General features: G+C 44.8%; 1 protein-coding gene across 1 annotated transcript; it reads right to left on the bottom strand.

Annotated features, from left to right (window-relative positions):
- Positions 1–1,101: 1,101 nt before the first annotated feature.
- LOC139385109 (N-acetylgalactosamine-6-sulfatase-like) lies at positions 1,102–17,911 on the bottom strand. Its single transcript, XM_071130175.1, has 7 exons — positions 17,788–17,911; positions 17,428–17,531; positions 10,481–10,617; positions 10,110–10,212; positions 7,777–7,898; positions 1,749–1,866; positions 1,102–1,107 (listed from the first exon to the last, which is right to left on the bottom strand). The coding sequence occupies exons 1-7, from the start codon at positions 17,909–17,911 to the stop codon at positions 1,102–1,104; spliced, it is 714 nt and encodes a 237-aa protein (XP_070986276.1).
- Positions 17,912–19,850: the final 1,939 nt, after the last annotated feature.

Here is a 19,850-nt window from a genome sequence, read left to right on the forward strand (position 1 = left end):
TTGGGTATTCACTAGATTCCCCAGTCACAAAGTCAGAATAAACTGCCTTTATCGTAAAAATGTATGACAACAAAAATGAGCTAATTTAAGGTTAGGGTTAGACATACGGTTAGCAGGGTGCTTAAGGTTGGGTGTAAAACAATTATATATATATATATACACACACACTGTAGAAATGGGCGGGATTTAGCTATAATATAATTATCCTCTCATAATAGTGAGAGGAATGCCGATCCCAAGTAGATGCTTCACAGAGTGGAAGAGAATTCCAGTGGCTATAAAACTCGGGCTGGTTCAGACTTGCCCTGTACAAGATCATCAGCAGACTTCATCACCATCATTTACCATCGTCTGACCAGTTCCCTCCGCTCAAGCCACGAACTGATGACCCTCTCCATCTGCAAAGCATGAAGCAAACACTTGGCCTCTTTTGGTTGATCTGTCATGATATATTGCTTGTTTATTTGTTTGTTTTTTGTTTACGACGCGTTGTTTACGAAGCGATTTCTATTATAAAAAGCGCTCGAAGTTTAATAAATTATTATTGATATGACTTTGTGACAGTGGAAGCAAGTGACGACCCATCGATTGATGCAGAAATCTTCAATCTGCCGCCCACTAGAAAACATCTGTTAAGATTAAGAACATTTTGAAAAACAACGTTGCATAAAAATGAAACATTGTTTTATTCTAGTTAAAACAGTTTGTTGTTGTTGCCCTATTTCAATGTCTTCCACAGTAGTGTATAAGTAAGTAAAGAGAGAGAAAACATCTACAGAGATGGCATCATTAAAAAAAAGCTATTGCAAATCAGCTTCATTCAATTAATAATCATATGGTACCCAGAAAGCATTCATCCCATTTTAACGTCCTCCATTCAAGCCATATGTTGTTCTGTTTCAACATTACAAGTTAAAAACTAATAGAAATTCAAGTTGAATTCCTGAAAATGGCTCTTCATCAAGGCAGCATCTTCGCTGACATCCTCCCTTTTTCCAGGGTGGCGCTGAAACAGATAGCTAAATGCGGCCAGTCACACTTCCACGGCTGTGACTTGGGGGCTTTAAGGCATTTTCCTAACCTTTCACATCCTGGAGGTGCTCAGTTCTGTCAGTGAAAGAAACCACAGAAAACATTCTTACACATTCATGCACCTGAGCTGAACATGATTAAAATGATGTTCTCCAAGGAAACCACATGGGGGAGCTGCTGCTACACTCGCGATACACAGATCTCAGAATCATGGACAAACTGCTTCAGCAATGAGCATACAAAGAAAGCAATTTTCATTTTTAGCTATTTTGTAAAAACCAAAACCAATGAGACAGACACTCCCTATTTTTTTTCCAAAAGCAGCTTAAAACCCACAGGAACAGTTGCTGAGACAAAAGGTCCAAGAATCACACTGCTGTGTTTTTCCACAAATAACAATAAGATAGTCTATTATTTTACGAACAAAGGGAAGGAAAATAACTCTGGTAAACAGATCTGAAATTGTGCCCACATAGTTTACTGAAAGCATTCAGCATTATAAAAAGATAAAGGAAATGAGAAAAGGAGTCACTACAGCAAGATCTTAATCCATTTCTTTTCTAAAATAATTTTCTTTGAGAAAGAACACACAAGTCAGTGATGTTAACACTGAAAACAAAAGCCACAGAACAATACTATGAAACAAAATGTATTATATCAAACAAGTTAAAGGAGGCTACATGGGGAATGGACATTCTGTGTAGTATTGATCTTACCATGACAGCCATGTCACACATATTGAGCTGGGGCACACCTGGTACCAGACCCTTCTTATGCTTCTCCACCACTGCTGTGATCCGACTCAGTGCATCCTGGTACTCCTTAGTCACAGCACTGCAGAGAAACACACAGACGTAAGTAGTAGTAGTCACTGCTCACACAAATGCACATTCACACAAACACAGCAGGCCTACAATATAGACCAGTGTATAACAATCTCTGTGTGATTAGTAAAACATTTTCTCATAAATCAGTTTCATAAATCTACAGCTTAGTCTTCCATGTGTTGTACAGCCTAAAATGACCTATTGTATGACACCTGCCTGCCTTTAAACAACTGATGTAATCCATAGCGAATGTACACACTAATGACTGAAACAGTTTAAAGCCGACAAGCTTAACTCATACGAGAGCCTTTTGAAAGCATGCCCGCACGCACACGCACGCACGCACACACACACACCCTTTGGGGAGCCCTCTCAGCAGGATTGGCCATGTTCCCCATCCCCTGTCTCTCAATTATTCTTGTTGGACACGGCGGAGCACCTCTGTGCATTATTATATTCAGTGTGTAAAACGCAGAGGCCCTGAAGTGTTTCAAAGGAACACTGCTCTGTCTGCTCTCAATAGGACCTGTAGGGTTAATGGGCTCTGTGTGTTTGGGGGGAGTGGGCGGTTGGTGGCGCGACACGTGGATAGACAAATATCACCAGTGCAATTACACCCATAATACAGTCGCAAGCAGCACCTGTGCCAGCTCCATCCCCCCCGCCCCTCCCCAAAGCCAGCTCTCTGATTGGCCCCTGGGGAGGGTGTGCGTGAGGTGAAGTGTCAATTAGTGTAATAACCCCAGGCCCTGTCCGGCTCACACCGCCCTCCATCTCCCCTCGTCCTTCTCCACCTCCCATACCCTCCACCTCCCTTCCCCCCCCCCCCCCCTCTCAACCTCCCAGAGGGCAGTGGGGCTTCTGACACACAATAGCACCTGCTCCCCTATTTCTCAGCCATGTGCTACTCCTATATTCACACCCTCTGCTCTCCCACCTTCACTACTCTACTGCCCCAGTGTTCCCCACCACAACTCATCCTTTAGGTCCTTAACAAGGCCATGGCGGTCTAAACTTACCATCTGCTCTCTGCCTTGGCTTGGTGGTTATTTCTTATGGTTGCGTGGTGACGCAATACTGTGGAATGACCCAGAAACACAACATACCACGGCCTTGATCATATCTTTAATGAGTAAAGGTTTCTATAGAAACAAGTGTTTCATTTCAGACTAAATTTGACTATGTATGTATTTGAAATCACAAACTCAGCTTCCTGGACCAAAGACAATATCTTGATCAAAATGATGGAGATTTCATTACCATTCTATCTGTTCTCTGCTCTGTATTGATCACTGTGATTCGTTTTCAGATAACTTCTGAAGCTGCTTTATCTCACTAAATATTAGAACCATACATCAGAGCGGGACCAAACACAGTGTGCAACACAGGCGGCTGGTGGCACCTTATTTGGGGAGGAAAGGCTAATAGTAATGGCTGGAACGGAATCATGTAATGGTATCAAACTCATCAAACACGTGGTGATTTCCATGCGTTTGACAACATTCCATTAACTCCATTCCAGCCATTATTATGAGCCGTCCTCCTCTCAGCAGCTTCATGTGGTGTGCAAAGTGTACACTCAGCCCTTTTTGTGTCAACATACTATTCTTTGTCTATGCATTGAGCACCCTAACCCTAAAAAAATATAAATAAAAACATATGTATTTCTCTCCTCCCTCTCCACAAATAAACAAAGAAAACTCCAGTCAGCACAGCCTCATTATCATTACTAGAACCCTTAGCCCACTGGTGTTAAAGCAAAAACTGGAATAATAATAACGCTGCATGCAAATTAACTCTTTTGATTTATAATGCATGACACCCAGGGGGAAGGCGGCATTGCTCAGGTGTGTCACTACACTCTGATTAGTGATTCATAACCCCACTGGTAGAGCGAACACACACACACACACACACACACACACGCGTGCGCACACACACACAGCAGCAGGCATCAAGCAGAGGGAATTGAAGAGACAATCAAATACCTCTGCCCTTTCTCCTCCTCCTGTGGAAATTGAGCGAATCGGTGAAGACTATTGATTGGGGGCTGAAGTGCTAGTCGGCAGCAGATGAGGCCAGAGTGTGCAGGGCTGCCTGCTACATTAGCCCGAGGCTGGCTGGGACTTAAGTGCTCAGCACAGGGTGACAAGGGCCCAGGGGAAGTGAGCCGGAGCAGCAGGAGGCAGGGCTAAGTCTCAGTCCCACTGGGACACAGGCAGGGAGAACTGGGCTGTCCTACTATACACTGGACCCAGTCAGCCACACCTTCACACTGATCTACTAACCACAGGAGGAGTCATCTCCCACACCAATAGAAGAGGACCAATAAGAAAACGTTCATGTGCTCATGTTCCGTCTGAAAACGCTTAACCGTAAATTCACTGACAATCTGAATAAATGTTTTGTCTAAATCTCACAGCGGTAGAATGCTGATCTCTGTGTGCTTGCGAGTGTCTTGTTATTGTAGATCAATGAGATAAAGACAAAATATGAAATATCCTAACTCAGATATGAATGGAAAAGCATCTTCTATATCCCCCTGGATTCATGCAGCAGGTCTCTAGTGAGTGTGTCCATGTATCCTAAAAGGCTGAGACAGTGGAGCGACTGCCTGGGCAGCGTGTGTTACTGCTGTAGTATCAGCCTGCCACACAACTGAAGGTATGCGTGCAGACAGGCCCTACATCATCTTAAGTGGCTCTTTAGGTGCAGACAGAGATTAATGACGGCCAGCCGGTCCAGCTGGGTGCCCAAGGAGCACATGGCCAGCAGCCTGCCTGACACACAGACAGGAGAGAAGGAAACAGAGAGAGGGAGGAGATGGGATGGCAGTGGGGGTGGATGGTAGCTGGGTGTCATCACTGGGGCTGGAGAGATGGGGCTGGAATATTGTGACCTCACGGTCCACCCCAATGACTCCCACCCGCTTAGAGTGGGGAGAGGGGACACAGGGTCCTCTCTCCAGGTGCCAAACCAGCTCCTCCTCTCCATAAGTCTGGGACACGGCCAAATTAACTCTCCAAAACAACATGGCTATAGATTTGTCTGTTTTTAATTATGCGGCTTGAATGGAAGAGAGCAGAGATGAGATGGGCTGATCAAAAACAACATGAATGTTTAATTATTCCATCTCCCTTCATGTGAGAAAGGGAGTAAGGGGAGATTAAGAGAGGAGAGAGTGATAAAGTGAGAGAGGAAGAAAGAGAGACGTATAGCGAGATGGTGAGGGAGGGAGCCAGAGGGTGGGAAACAGCCTGGGGGACAGGAGCTAATTCGACTGAAGAAAACATTAAGGAGAATGAAGACGGATCAGAGAGAAAGCTAGATAATAGGAAATTGTATTCCCTCATCAAATCATTATGGAAACTATATGAATGTGTGTCATGCTTTTGTTCATCTCTGAGTGTCTTTGCCAATAAAAAAGTGAAAAAAATGAAAAAAATGTAATATATAGTGAGTGTGTCCATGTATCCTAAGAGGCTGGGACAGTGGAGCGACTGCCTGGGCAGCATACCTGTCCCCTTTGCAGAAAAGCATTCCCATATACATACACACACATACAGAACAAGTATTTGATACACTGCCGATTTTGCAGATTTTCATACTTACAAAGCATATAGAGGTCTGTAATTTTTATCATAGGTACACTTCAACTGTGAGAGACGGAATCTAAAACAAAAATCCAGAAAATCATGTATGATTTTTAAGTCATTAATTTGCATTTTATTGCATGACATAAGTATTTGATACATCAGAAATGCAGAACTTAATATTTGGTACAGAAACCTTTGTTTGCAATTACAGAGATCATACATTTCCTGTAGTTCTTGACCAGGTTTGCACACACTGCAGCAGGGATTTTGTCCCCCTCCTCCATACAGACCTTCTCCAGATACTGACTTTCAGCTCCTTCCAAAGATTTTCTATTGGGTTGAGATCTAGAGACTGGCTAGGCCACTCCAGGACCTTGAGATGCTTCTTACGGAGCCACTCCTTAGTTGCCCTGGCTGTGTGTTTCGGGTCGTTGTCGTGCTGGAAGATCCAGCCAAGACCCATCTTCAATGCTTTTACTGAGGGAAGGAGGTTGTTGGCCAAGATCTTGCGATACATGGCCCCATCCACCCTCCCCTCAATACGGTGCAGTCGTCCTGTCCCCTTTGCAGAAAAGCATCCCCAAAGAATGATGTTTTCACCTCCATGCTTCACAGTTGGGATGGTGTTCTTGGGGTTGTACTCATCCTTCTTCTTCCTCCAAACACGGCGAGTGGAGTTTAGACCAAAAAGCTATATTTTTGTCTCATCAGACCACATGACCTTCTCCCATTCCTCCTCTGGATCATCCAGATGGTCATTGGCAAACTTCAGACGGGCCTGGACATGCGCTGGCTTGAGCAGGGGGACCTTGCGTGTGCTGCAGGATTTTAATCCATGACGGCGTAGTGTGGTTACTAATGGTTTTCTTTGAGACTGTGGTCCCAGCTCTCTTCAGGTCATTGACCAGGTCCTGCCATGTAGTTCTGGGCTGATCCCTCGCCATCCTCATGATCATTGATGCCCCACAAGGTTAGATCTTGCATGGAGCCCCAGACCGAGGGTGATTGACTGTCATCTTGAACTTCTTCCATTTTCTAATAATTGCGCCAACAGTTGTTGCCTTCTCACCAAGCTGCTTGCCTATTGTCCTGTAGCCCATCACAGCCTTGTGCAGATCTACAATTGTATCCCTGATGTCCTTACACAGCTCTCTGGTCTTGGCCATTGTGGAGAGGTTGGAATCTGTTTGATTGAGTGTGCGGACAGGTGTCTTTTATACAGGTAACGAGTTCAAACAGGTGCAGTTAATACAGGTAATGAGTGGAGAACAGGAGGGATTCTTCAAGAAAAACTAACAGGTCTGTGAGAGCTGGAATTCTTACTGGTTGGTAGGTGATCAAATACTTATGTCATGCAATAAAATGCAAATGAATTACTTAAAAATCATACAATGTGATTTTCTGGATTTTTGTTTTAGATTCTGTCTCTCACAGTTGAAGTGTACCTATGATTAAAATTACAGATCTCTACATGCTTTGTAAGTATGAAAACCTGCCAAATCGGCAGTGTATCAAATACTTGTTCTCCCCACTGTATATATGTATTTAACATTTATTTGACTAGGAAAGTCAGTTAAGAACAAATTCTTATTTACAATGACGGTCTACCGGGGAACAGTGGGTTAACTGCCTTGTTCAGGGGCAGAATAACAGATTTTTACCTTGTCAGCTAGGGGATTCGATCAAGCAACCTTTCGGTTACTGGCCCAACGCTCTAACCACTAGGCTCCCTGCCGCCGAATAATGGTTATTTTGTACAATTAAGGCCTTTTTTGTCCACATTTTTACACCATCACAATTACATTTAATGTATATAGAAAAATTAAAAGGTCTTCTAAATAAAACACCCAACTGTTTTTTACACCACTAAGGGGTCATGTTCGAAGTCCATGACACAGCACTCCCTCTCGATTTATATGAGAACAATTTGTCTTGCAATTTTAACTTATAGCAGTGGGTCTGAGGCAAGACAGTGAGATTTAAAGAGCTATTTGCAATCACAAAGAATAGTGTTTAATCAGCCATTCTGGGTCTGCAAGGATCAATCTTCAGTCCTCACCGCGCCGCTTTCCCACAACTGGATCAGTATTGATCTCATAGATCCTGTCCACCAACATCCTACAACCCCCTCCTCCTCCTCCTCCTCCTCCTCCTCACTTGTCTTCTCTTATTTAACCAGAGGCCTGCTGTTTGTTGAGCTGTGTGGAGATTGGCTGACCAACACCAAGCCCTGTGTATATATTTCCCTTGCTTTTCACTTTACGTTCAGTACAATCTAACAGTACACCAGGGAATCTTTGTATGTTTTAGTGAGCACTCACCTGATAGGGTATTTCTCCCAGGGGCCCCGCCCCAGGTGGAAGATGAGTGGCTGCATTGTGTGCTCCTGTTGGGTGTGGGTGGTCACGCCTGCCACCTCTTGACCTGGACAGAAGTTAATGCCCTGTTAGAGTAGACACACATACACACAATTGATCTTTTGCTTCACAGAGGACAATGGAGACTGTTGTGGTAACAGATAACCTATTTCAACTGACCCTGAGAAAGTGCCCTTGAAAAGAAAATTCAATTAAAAAGACTGTCAATGATGTCCACCTACAGACCGACACTCTCACTGCACACCTGAACCTGATGCCGTCTCTCTGTTTGAGGATATGGAGGAATCTGTCCAAGGGAGCGGAGTGTAGATGTGTACAGTACATGGTGTATAATGTGTGTGACTATATCTGTTTGGTATATAATATCATGTCTTCCTCACTTCAAACCTGTCAACCTGTTCTCTCTGCCCTGGGGTTACGGTATACCTGTGGCTGTTACCTATGTGGCTACTCTATCTGCCAGTCAGAATGTGGGGCCATGGCCTTTACGATTGTCCTGTCGACCCCCAAAAGTGTGCAGGCTTGCTCCTCTATACCTTCCTCCCCTCCACCCCTCCTCTGGGGTAGCAGCCTGGCTCTGACAGAGGCTGATTGAGTCACAGCCCCCTCCAGACCCCCTGGGGATACCTCTCAGGTGCCCTTGTGAGCAACACGACTAATATTGAGAGAGCACTCATCTGTAAGGCACTCTACCTACCCCCCTCTGGGACCACAAGCAGTCACGCTCAAAGGAGCACAGGCACGAGCGCACACACCTTACCTCAGTACACTGCATAGCCCACTATGATCCAGACTTGCCCACATAGTGTCCTGGAGCAGTCTCTGTGCTTTGGTCTTTGAAATGTAAAAGAGCCTAAATCCCTTTGGACTGTGAGAAAGCCCTTTTAATCTCTATCCAAGAAAAAGACACAGCAGAACTCCATATCTCTCATGGTATTAAGATAGCAGATCGTACAGCAATGTTCTTTTAAAGATGGAGTAAAGTAGCCAACATTATAAGAAGAATCAAATTGACATAAAATGGAATGCAAAAGTAGAATTTTGGTTTCATATTTTCCTCAAAGAAAAATATGATATAAAGAGTCATATTAAACGTATGCTACCCACCAAAGACAAGTCCGAGCAGATAACATCAGACGCAGACCGTTCCCATTCCCAAAGCAACATAATACCTCACACCATTACCACACCATCCAACAAGAGCTTCTAATGAAAACCACTTAACCCTGTGAAATGTCTAATTTTGCACATCACTGAATCTCCTGGATTTCACCAGAAAAATCACAGTAGAGCTCATGGCTATTAAGCCATGATTGAATTTCAAGTTCAGAAAAGACACACCATTCTTGTTTTATCTTAAATTTAACATAAACAGTAAATACACCACATTACTTACAACTGGTGAGAAAATAGTAAGCTTGAATGATGGATCAATGTTTCAGCACAATATTCAGACCCGTTTAAAACCGCTTGAAATAAAGAGTGGTTTTTCTGTGTGATGGATGCTCTCGGGTGAGATGTGAGGGTCAAGCGTCATTGTAAAGCTCTGAATGCCTGCTGCCCATTCTGGTGAAGAACCGACACATTAACTCTCAGAGTCAGCTTTGGAGACCCAGAGCCTCCCCTTCAAACCATCCTTTGCTCGCAGACACACACATTTACAAACACGCTCACGCACACACCAATCGATAGGCAACACACAGGCAATCAGACGCCATTATTTGTGAAGTTCCACTCCAGTTCACATGAGCTGATAAAGGAGGCTGCTATTGATTCAGCGGCCCTCTAGGAGAGAGCAATTTAAGCAACCGATGGGGCATAATGCAAACTTGCACGTTTGAAACAGAGGTTTCTGAGGGAGAGGAGCAGGACACATTTTAAAGGGGGACAAGAGGAGGAGAGAACACATTCTCACTCCTCAGGGCATAGGAGGGAGGAGTGGGATACTCAGCAGGAGGGGAGAATGTTCCACCAGCGACAGCCAGTGCTGATGAATGATAGTACTTTGGTGAAGTGGGGTGTCCTCATTAATATTCATTAGCCACTGATGTACACAACAGCCACTTGATGAGCTGTTTTCAAGATAACACTGACTACCAAATGTGTGTTTTTGGAGAGCACTGTGGATGGCTGGTTGAGGGTGTGTCGGAGAGAGAGAGACAATGAGAGATAAACTGCAGTCAGAGAGACAGCAAGAGAGACAATGAGAGATAAACTACAGTCAGAGAGACAGCAAGAGAGCGAAATACACACTACAGTCACTGAGAGTGACTCACTTGGTTAAACTCCTCCCACGAATTGCTCCACGTCCAATAGTGGGCCTTGTAAGGCCCAACCCTGACTGCCATCATCTCATTGCCGCGGTAATAGAAGATGGGCCTGTTGGGTGTGAAATGGGATTGGTGACTGCTGGATTCCTGTGATAAGCAGCAGCCCCTTCTCAGCTCCAGCCCCCCCCCCCCCCCCGTGCTGCACTGCCTGGCCCTCCCTCGCCTCCTCGCTCCCCACCACCACGCTGCCATGGCTCATCCCATTATGTGCTTGGTGGAACACCTTATCCACCAGGGTGGTCCCTCTCCCTGGGCCCCAGCCAGCAGCCTCCCTACAGGGGGCACCGCTACCGCCTCTCCCAGCTGCGAGCTCTAACCTGTTGATGAGTGTGTTGTTATGGAGGACAGGGCTGAGGTCCAGTCCATCTATGAGACTGTCGTCTGGAACGCTGAAGCCAGCCACAGACAGACTGGTGCTGAACAGATCCACCACAGTCCCCAGCTGCTGGCTCACCTGGAGATGGGAGAAAGAGTCCTGGTATTTAACCGTAACACACTGGAATTCAAACCCAGATAGAATCTCATTGTCTAAGGGTGCTGACATGAAAGTTTAACAGCGATTGTTGTAGGAAGTTAGATAGCTTGCATGGGCATCCATATGCACCAGAACAATGCACAAACGATCAATCAATTTAATTACAAATCTTAAAAACTTTGTTCCCAAATTACAACACTTTATTTGGTTTAATCAATGAATATCCTGTCAAAATGCATGAGCGTCTCCTCCAAAGCCGCAGTGAGTGTCCATGTTAGGATCCTGAACAGCGCAGCGCGGCAACCTTGTGAAGCGCCGTGATCAGAGCAGGGCTGGGGAGCAGAGAGAACCTCTCCTTAGAGCACAGTGATTCACACTACTGGGAGGCTGTGATACACCAGCAGCCTGATCCAAGGGATCCCTCTCCATGCATGAAACCCAACATGACAGCACAATGGCAAACAGCGTGCATGCGCCCCCTATGAAAGTCCACCATTACAGCAGATGGGATGGAGGGGGGGGGGGGTCCTGATGATGCATTTCTTCAGTCTCCTCTATAATCTGCGCTCGCAGGTTTATTATAAACCTCACAAACGCCTCTGTAAATTAGGAGAAAAAGGGGAATGAGGAAAAAGAGAGAAGATGAGGCCCGGGCTAGCGCTAGCTGTTTTATCTCCCTTCCCCAGTCCCTGTGAAGAGCTTTATTTTATTTATAAACTTTGAACTATTTTCAGATAAAATGCAATTTTTTTCACTGTCATCCTTGATCTTCCATTCCATTCTCTCCTGAGCAGCCCTTTGAGGGAGACGGCACGCTCACAATCAGATAGTGCTATCAGCCCAGAGCAGCTGCGCCGCCATGTGCCTCCATGCTCCTATCAGCTGCCTGCACACACACCACAAAAATGAATTCCTTTTTCTCCCGCAGCCACTGCACCAGCCAGAAAGGGCCCTGCAACACATTCCATTATCTGCACTCTGACTCTTAACACGGAATAAAAAAAATAAAAAGGACAATTAATGAAGTTGACTACCAGGTAGCACAGGTAACCCTAAATTCTCCACCAAAAAAATGCAAAACATTTTTAAAAAATCTAAATATTTGAAAGAGACCATTTCATTATCTCCCATTTATTTCCATTTATACTTTTCTCTCCATTCGGTACATTTCTTTCTGTATTTTCTCTTTTTGTCAGCCTTTTGTCTGTGGTTCTTGGTTAAACCCTGATGGTAGTTATCTTACGTGGCAGACTTGCTATCCCTGTCTAATGCACTCAGGCTCCGTGTCGCCCAGCTGATAAACACAACAAAGGGTATTGTGACAGTGGCAGCAGCAGCAGCCCCCTTTCCCCCACCATCCCAGCCAGCAAGCCTCATCCCACCGCAGCCCCTCAGTCACCGGGGGAATTTGAACCTGTGCCCGGCTCAACCTCTTCTCTCTATTCCAACACATCTCCCAAAACTCTCTGTCACTCAATACTAACAAGTAACACTTTCATTAGAGCTACAGTTGAAGTCGGAGGTTTACATACACTTGTTTTTCAACCACTCCACAAATTTCTTGTTAACAAACTATAGTTTTGGCGAGTTGGTTAGGACATCTACTTTGTGCATGACACAAGTAATTTTTCCAACAATTATTTACAGACTGATTATTTCACTTATAATTCACTGTATCACAATTCCAGTGGGACAGAAGTTTATATACACTAAGTTGACTGCGCCTTTAAACAGCTTGGAAGATTCCAGAGAATTATGTCATGGCTTTAGAAGCTTCTGATAGGCTAATTGACATATTTTGAGTCAATTGGAGGTGTAGCTGTGGATGTATTTCAAGGCCTACCTTCAAATTCAGTGCCTCTTTTGCTTGACATCATGGGAAAATCGAAAAATCAGCCAAGATCTCAGATTTTTTTTTTGTAGACCTCCACAAGTCTGGTTCATCATCTGTACAAACAATAGTACTCAAGTATAAACACTATGGGACCAGGCAGCCATTATACCGCTCAGGAAGGAGATGCGTTCTGTCTCCTAGAGATGAACATACTTTGGTGCAAAAAATAAAAATCAATCCACGAACAGCAGCAAAGGACCTTGTCAAGATGCTGGAGGAAACAGGTACAAAAGTATCTACACTGCTCAAAAAAATAAAGGGAACACTTAAACAACACAATGTAACTCCAAGTCAATCACACATCTGTGAAATCAAACTGTCCACTTAGGAAGCAACACTGATTGGCAATACATTTCACATGCTGTTGTGCAAATGGAATACACAACAGGTGGAAATTATAGGCAATTAGCAAGACACCCCCAATAAAGGAGTGGTTCTGCAGGTGGGGACCACAGACCACTTCTCAGTTCCTATGCTTCCTGGCTGATGTTTTGGTCACTTTTGAATGCTGGCGGTGCTTTCACTCTAGTGGTAGCATGAGACGGAGTCTACAACCCACACAAGTGGCTCAGGTAGTGCAGCTCATCCAGGATGGCACATCAATGTGAGCTGTGGCAAGAAGGTTTGCTGTGTCTGTCAGCGTAGTGTCCAGGGCATGGAGGCGCTACCAGGAGACAGGCCAGTACATCAGGAGACGTGGAGGAAGCCGTAGGAGGGCAACAACCCAGCAGCAGGACCGCTACCTCCGCCTTTGTGCAAGGAGGAGCAGCACTGCCAGAGCCCTGCAAAATGACCTCCAGCAGGCCCCAAATGTGCATGTGTCTGCTCAAACGGTCAGAAACAGACTCCATGAAGGTGGTATGAGGGCCCGACGTGCACAGGTGGGGGTTGTGCTTACAGCCCAACACCGTGCAGGACGTTTGGCATTTGCCAGAGAACACCAAGATTGGCAAATTCGCCACTGGCACCCTGTGCTCTTCACAGATGAAAGCAGGTTCACACTGAGCACATGTGACAGACGTGACAGAGTCTGGAGACGCCGGGGAGAACGTTCTGCTGCCTGCAACATCCTCCAGCATGACCGGTTTGGCAGTGGGTCAGTCATGGTGTGGGGTGGCATTTCTTTGGGGGGCCGCACAGCCCTCCATGTGCTCGCCAGAGGTAGCTTGACTGCCATTAGGTACCGAGATGAGATCCTCAGACCCCTTGTGAGACCATATGCTTGTGCGGTTGGCCCTGGGTTCCTCCTAATGCAAGACAATGCTAGACCTCATGTGGCTGGAGTGTGTCAGCAGTTCCTGCAAGAGGAAGGCATTGATGCTATGGACTGGCCCGCCCGTTCCCCAGACCTGAATCCAATTGAGCACATCTGAGACATCATGTCTCGCTCCAGCCACCAACGCCACGTTGCACCACAGACTGTCCAGGAGTTGGCGGATGCTTTAGTCCAGGTCTGGGAAGAGATCCCTCAGGAGACCATCCGCCACCTCATCAGGAGCATGCCCAGGCATTGTAGGGAGGTCATACGGGCACATGGAGGCCACACACACTACTGAGCCTCATTTTGACTTGTTTTAAGGACATTACATCAAAGTTGGATCAGCCTGTAGTGTGGTTTTCCACTTTAATTTTAAGTGTGACTCAAAATCCAGACCTCCATGGGTTGATAAATTTGATTTCCATTGATAATTTGTGTGTGATTTTGTTGTCAGCACATTCAACTATGTAAAGAAAAAAGTATTTAATAAGAATATTTCATTCATTCAGATCTAGGATGTGTTATTTTAGTGTTCCCTTTATTTTTTTGAGCAGTGTATATCCACAGTAAAACGAGTTCTATGACGACATAACCTGAAAGGTCGCTCAGCAAGGAAGATGCCAATACTCCAAAACCGCCATAAAAAGCCAGACTACGGTTTGCAACTGCACATGGGGACAAAGATCGTACTTTTTGGAGAAATGTCCTCTGGTCTGATGAAACAAAAATAGAACTGTTTGGCCATAATGACCATCCTTATGTTTGGAGGAAAAAGGGGGATGCTTGCAAGCCGAAGAACACCATCCCAACCGTGAAGCACAGAGGTGGCACCATTATGTTTTGGGGGTGCCTTGCTGCAGGAGGGACTGGTGCACTTCACAAAATAGATGGCATCATGAGGAGGGGAAATTATGTGGATATACTTAAGCAACATCTCAAGACATCAGTCAGGAAGTTAAAACCTGGTCGCAAATGGGTCTTCCAAATGGACAATGACCCCAAGCATACTTCCAAAGTTATGGCAAAATGGCTCAATAAGGACAACAAAGTCAAGGAATTGGAGTGGCCATCACAAAGCCCTGACCTCAAACCCATAGAAAATATGTTGAAAAAGTGTGTGCGAGCAAGGAAGCCTACAAACCTGACTCAGTTACACCAGCTCTGTCAGGAGGAATGGGCCAAAATTCACCCAACTTATCGTGGGAAGGCTACCTGAAACATTTGACCTAAGTTAAACAATTTAAAGGCAATGCTAGCAAATACTAATTGAGTGTATGTAAACTTCTGACCCACTGGGAATGTGATGAAATAAATACAAGCTGAAAAAAAAAAAATCATTCTCTCTACTATTATTCTGACATTTCACATTCTTAAAATAAAGTGGTGATCCTAACTGACCTAAAACAGAGAATTTTTACCAGGATTAAATGTCAGGAATTGTGAAAAACTGAGTTTAAATGTGTTTGGCTAAGGTGTATGTAAACTTTCGACTTCAACTGTATGTACAGTACAGTCACGATGGCATGCTAGGTTTACCTACACACTGATTAACTTTTTTTGTTACTTTAATCTATCAAATCACTGTGCAGTAAGACTGGCGATCACATCGATTGTAATGGAGTCTTCATCCTCTGTCGACGATTCTTGTAATGAGTGTGAGAATGTTAGAAGATAACTTTACCGAGCCTAACCTGAAACTGGACCAACCAAACCTAGCTGTAGTTTTTAATCCAAAACGATTTAGAGTTGGCTTTGTTAATGTTTGCTGGCCTCTGTACCAGCAATCCTCCTAACAAAAGCAACGTGGCAAGTGTGGCTGTTCATTATGCGCAGCGTTTATGTTCAGGGCTTATGAAACTTTTCAATGTGCAGATGAACAGAGAGATTTCAGCGCCGTACAAAGCAACAGAGAGGGAAATCATATTTTTGGCCCCCAACAGCAGGGAGATGAAACGAAACCCATACGACAAATCTGCTTTGTCATAGACTCACAGAGGAGCTAGTCCCATGTATTCCTGCCCGATCCACAGACTACAAACACAGATGGCTTTCAGCAGGGTTCCCCAACTGGCTGCCTCGCGGGCCAAATGTATTATTATAAGAAAAAAAAAGACTGTAAAAACCACAACAAATCAGCTCCAAGTGATTTTAATTTTGGAAATCTGTTCCCAAGTATTCCCACGTATAATAGAGAGATGTATGAGATCGGCAGGGTAGCCTAGTGGTTAGAGCATTGGACTTGTAACCGAAAGGTTGCAAGTTCAAATCCCAGAGCTGACAAGGTACAAAATCTGTCGTTCTGCCCCTGAACAGGCAGTTAACCCACTGTTCCTAGGCCGTCATTGAAAATAAGAATTTGTTCTTAACTGACTTGCCTAGTAAAATAAAGGTAAAATAAAATTTAAAAAAAAGTATACAAATGTAAGCGAGGTTTGAAATTGTTATCTTTTAGTCAAATATTATATCTGTTTAGGCTTCTTGCGGCCAATTTGCCGTCTACAAATTATTTGTAATTATGTTCCGGCCAGCTGACCATCCACTCAAGACAAAAACATCCCACGGCTAAATCTAGTTGATGATCCCTGTTCTTCAGCATAACAGTGGTGCCTCATTCAAAATACTCCATTCTCAGAAGTGTTTCATCTGCAGTAATTTCTCTAGTTAACCCACCAGCAGGTGCTACAGACAAACGTACACACAGAGGTTGAGCTGTCATGGCACTGCACCAGCACACCAAAGACCCTGCATACAAAACCCTCTCTACCTCCCTGGCACTGCCATCTTTTCCAGAAGCAACCCTGTAGAGCACTGCACCGGGTGCACCCTTCCCTCTCTTCTCCCAACCACCCCTTTACTTCTCTTTTTTCCTGTCCTTTATCCTGTGCGCCTGGCATATTCAGATACAGAAGTCCTCATTACAGCTCAATCCAACCTCAGCAAACACACAAACAGATTAGCCGCTTAACACGTTCCCAATCCCCCTCTCCCTCGCCACTCTGCAGCGCTATCAGGCCACAGCACACCCCTCAGATATGAGCCGGGGGCAGGGCTTACTTCAGCCTACAGACTACTTCCTCCGCTCGCTCCTCCAAAAATCCCTCTGCGCCACAGCCCCGTGTCACAGCTGCCCCTAATACAATTAAAAGTCATTTGCAAAACGCACAGGCTTAGCGGATCAGGGGGAAAGTCCTCCTCACAGGCTCACAGAGGAGGAAGACAGGAAAGGGGGGGGGTTATGAAGATGAACCTTGCCACCTCAAAAAGTATTTGAAAAAAGTCCACACTTGCACGCACACACGCACACACACACCAACACACTCAAACCAATGCCAGCACCTGAGGAGAGTTGAGTTGTGATGATGTTGAGGACATTGATACACAATCGAAACAAAGAACTACAATGATATGAGAGAGACAATTACTGAAAGGACTAATTGTAATTACTTTCTAATGTGGTACCTGCTTGAAAACCCAGCTTCTTACAAACAGATAGCACTACAGTGACTCACAGCTGTGTGCAAATACCAGGAGATGTTCCCTAACTCCAGACAAGTAGAACACCAAGAACATATCTAGAACACCTGGAACCTGGAGATGTTCTGGACAGGTAGAACAGAGAAAAAGAAATCGTTCTCACCGTGCCTGCTGGGATGTGTTCAGGCCACCAGGTGACGGCAGGTTCCCTCATGCCCCCTTCAAATGTAGTTTCTTTCCCACAGAGAAACGGGCCGTTACTGCCACCTCGGGGGACAGGAACATCACTCACACACTAAGCACCATGACAAAGAGATTACTAAAACAACTTACTTTATACACAACTGAAAAGAGGCCCCAAACAAAGAAAATACCCACACATACTACTCATAGAGATTGAGTACATTACTCACATCTATCCATACAGGCATGTATACAAGAACTGTAAGAAAACAGCATGGAATTGCATTTGTTGGTATCAGGGGATGAGTTGAGAGACTAAATCATGGCGTGTAGCGCTTACTTTGCTTGGGGCCGGACATCACTGCGGCCCCGTTGTCTGAGGTGAAGAACACAAAGGTGTCCTTTTCGATGCCCAGAGCACGCAGCCAGGCCAGGATCTGTCCAACAACGTAGTCCAGCTCCATCACTGAATCACCGTACTGTACCTGCAGTACACACACAAGCCATTCAAACTACAGTATCTCAGGAACTTCAAATGCCCAATCCCAACTCACCATAGAGACAGACAACCAAGCTGCAATATCCTAGAAAACAGGGAGGTAAATTAGGTATTTACTATCAAACATTTGGTATTTAGCAACAAGGGTTTTCATACAAAAAACATGGACTAAAAGCCTGTTGGAAAAAATTGAAAAGTGTTCCATCTCAGTGTGAGCCACCTATCCCAAGCACCTGGCTAATACTTTTCATCTCTGATCCATTTCTCTGTCAACAAAAACCTAATTTGGCATTCTGAAGAAATGCCTGCTTAGTGAGGCCTGAGTATTCACAGAGACTGAGAGGAATACTAAGTGACCTGAGCCCAGATGAGCAACACATCCCTTCACCCTCACCACAACGACAGAGGGGCAAAGGGGTGTGGAAAATCTACATTTAATTGACAAATATCCTCAGAGCAGGAAACAGGTTTTTTCTTCTCTTCATTATTACAACATTTTTCTGATTTTCGATTTTGAATCTTCATGTTGATACCGTGAGTCTTTTTCCAAGTGGCATCGAATTCCGCTCACGTTTCCAGGTGTGAGATGGGCAATAGATCACCTAGTAGAATACGCAGTGCCTCATGCTAATGACTTTCCCCACGCTGTAACACTGCTGCAGGCACAGAAAATCCACTTCACACATTCACAAAGCCCCTACATCAATGGCCTAAGACACAGAGATCCAAGCAGAGTTTTAAAACAACAAGCCAGTTTGGTAAACATTGTTCAAAAACAGAAATACTGTACCGGGGTAGAAAATCATCAAGAGACATGTACTGATTATGGCCTTTAATAGCCAGATCAACAAAGCCAACAATGATACAGGTTAATAACCAAGATGGTGTCCAAACCCTCTGTTCTGGGAGAAACGCTCCGTGCTTTGTCAGCAACACATCACATGTCTCTGTGTAAGACTTTGCAGTGTCAGTTTCTATATATGACATTATTATTGACATATTATAATTGTAGATTCAAGTGTTGTGATCCTACCGCCCCCTCTGGCTCTTCCCCAGGAACCGTTTTGAAGCGTGCGTAGCGTCTGCTGCCCGGTAGAGGAGAAATGGCCACTGGGTCATGTTTTGGTGAAATATGACGTCAAGGCCCTGCTGAAAGGAAAGACATTTGATCATAGTCTGCTATCAGACCAGACACCATCCAAAAACTTCACTACAAATCTGACAGAGAACAGTAGTGCAATAGGAACATTTAAGATGAATAAAGTTAATATTCAGTTAAAAGTAATTAACACAATGCTTAGCATATTATAACTTTTCCCTTTATATAATACACATGATTTCCAGTGTTCTATTTGGGACACTCATTTGTGTATGGGTTGATGGTAACTAGACTTGATACTGGGTATTATGGATTGTTCTCATATCTGTTGATCAGTGGCTGATTTAGGTATAGGCAACATGGGCAGCATCCTGAACAGGGCGCCCGCAAAATTTTTGGGGGGAATGGTGACATTTGCTCAATCAGTTTTCCATCGCTCATTTGCACGTCACGTCATTGATATCATGTCACCGTGTGGGACTGTGGGTCAGTTAACCTTGTCAGAGTGGGCGCCCTGATTCTAGTTTGTGAGCTAGTGGGACTGTGGGTCAGTTAACCTTGTCAGAGTGGGCGCCCTGATTCTAGTTTGTGAGCTAGTGGGACTGTGGGTCAGTTAACCTTGTCTGAGTGGGAGCCCTGATTCTAGTTTGTGAGCTAGTGGGACTGTGGGTCAGTTAACCTTGTCAGAGTGGGCGCCCTGATTCTAGTTTGTGAGCTAGTGGGACTGTGGGTCAACTAACCTTGTCAGAGTGGGAGCCTTTATTCTAGTTTGTGAGCTAGTGGGACTGTGGGTCAGTTAACCTTG

The sequence above is a fragment of the Oncorhynchus clarkii genome, chromosome 26, assembly GCF_045791955.1.
Source record: "Oncorhynchus clarkii lewisi isolate Uvic-CL-2024 chromosome 26, UVic_Ocla_1.0, whole genome shotgun sequence".
In the NCBI taxonomy this organism is placed as follows: Eukaryota; Metazoa; Chordata; class Actinopteri; order Salmoniformes; family Salmonidae; genus Oncorhynchus; species Oncorhynchus clarkii.

Excerpts from the sequence above, each read along its gene's own strand:
- LOC139385109 (XM_071130175.1), bottom strand. The coding sequence starts at position 17,911 with ATGGAGCTGGACTACGTTGTTGGACAGATCCTGGCCTGGCTGCGTGCT. Across the intron at positions 17,532-17,787 it reads GATGTCCGGCCCCAAGCAAA|GTGGCAGTAACGGCCCGTTT; the intron begins GTAAGCGCTACA and ends CTGTCCCCCGAG. Across the intron at positions 1,867-7,776 it reads TGGGAGAAATACCCTATCAG|TGCTGTGACTAAGGAGTACC; the intron begins GTGAGTGCTCAC and ends GTTTCTCTGCAG.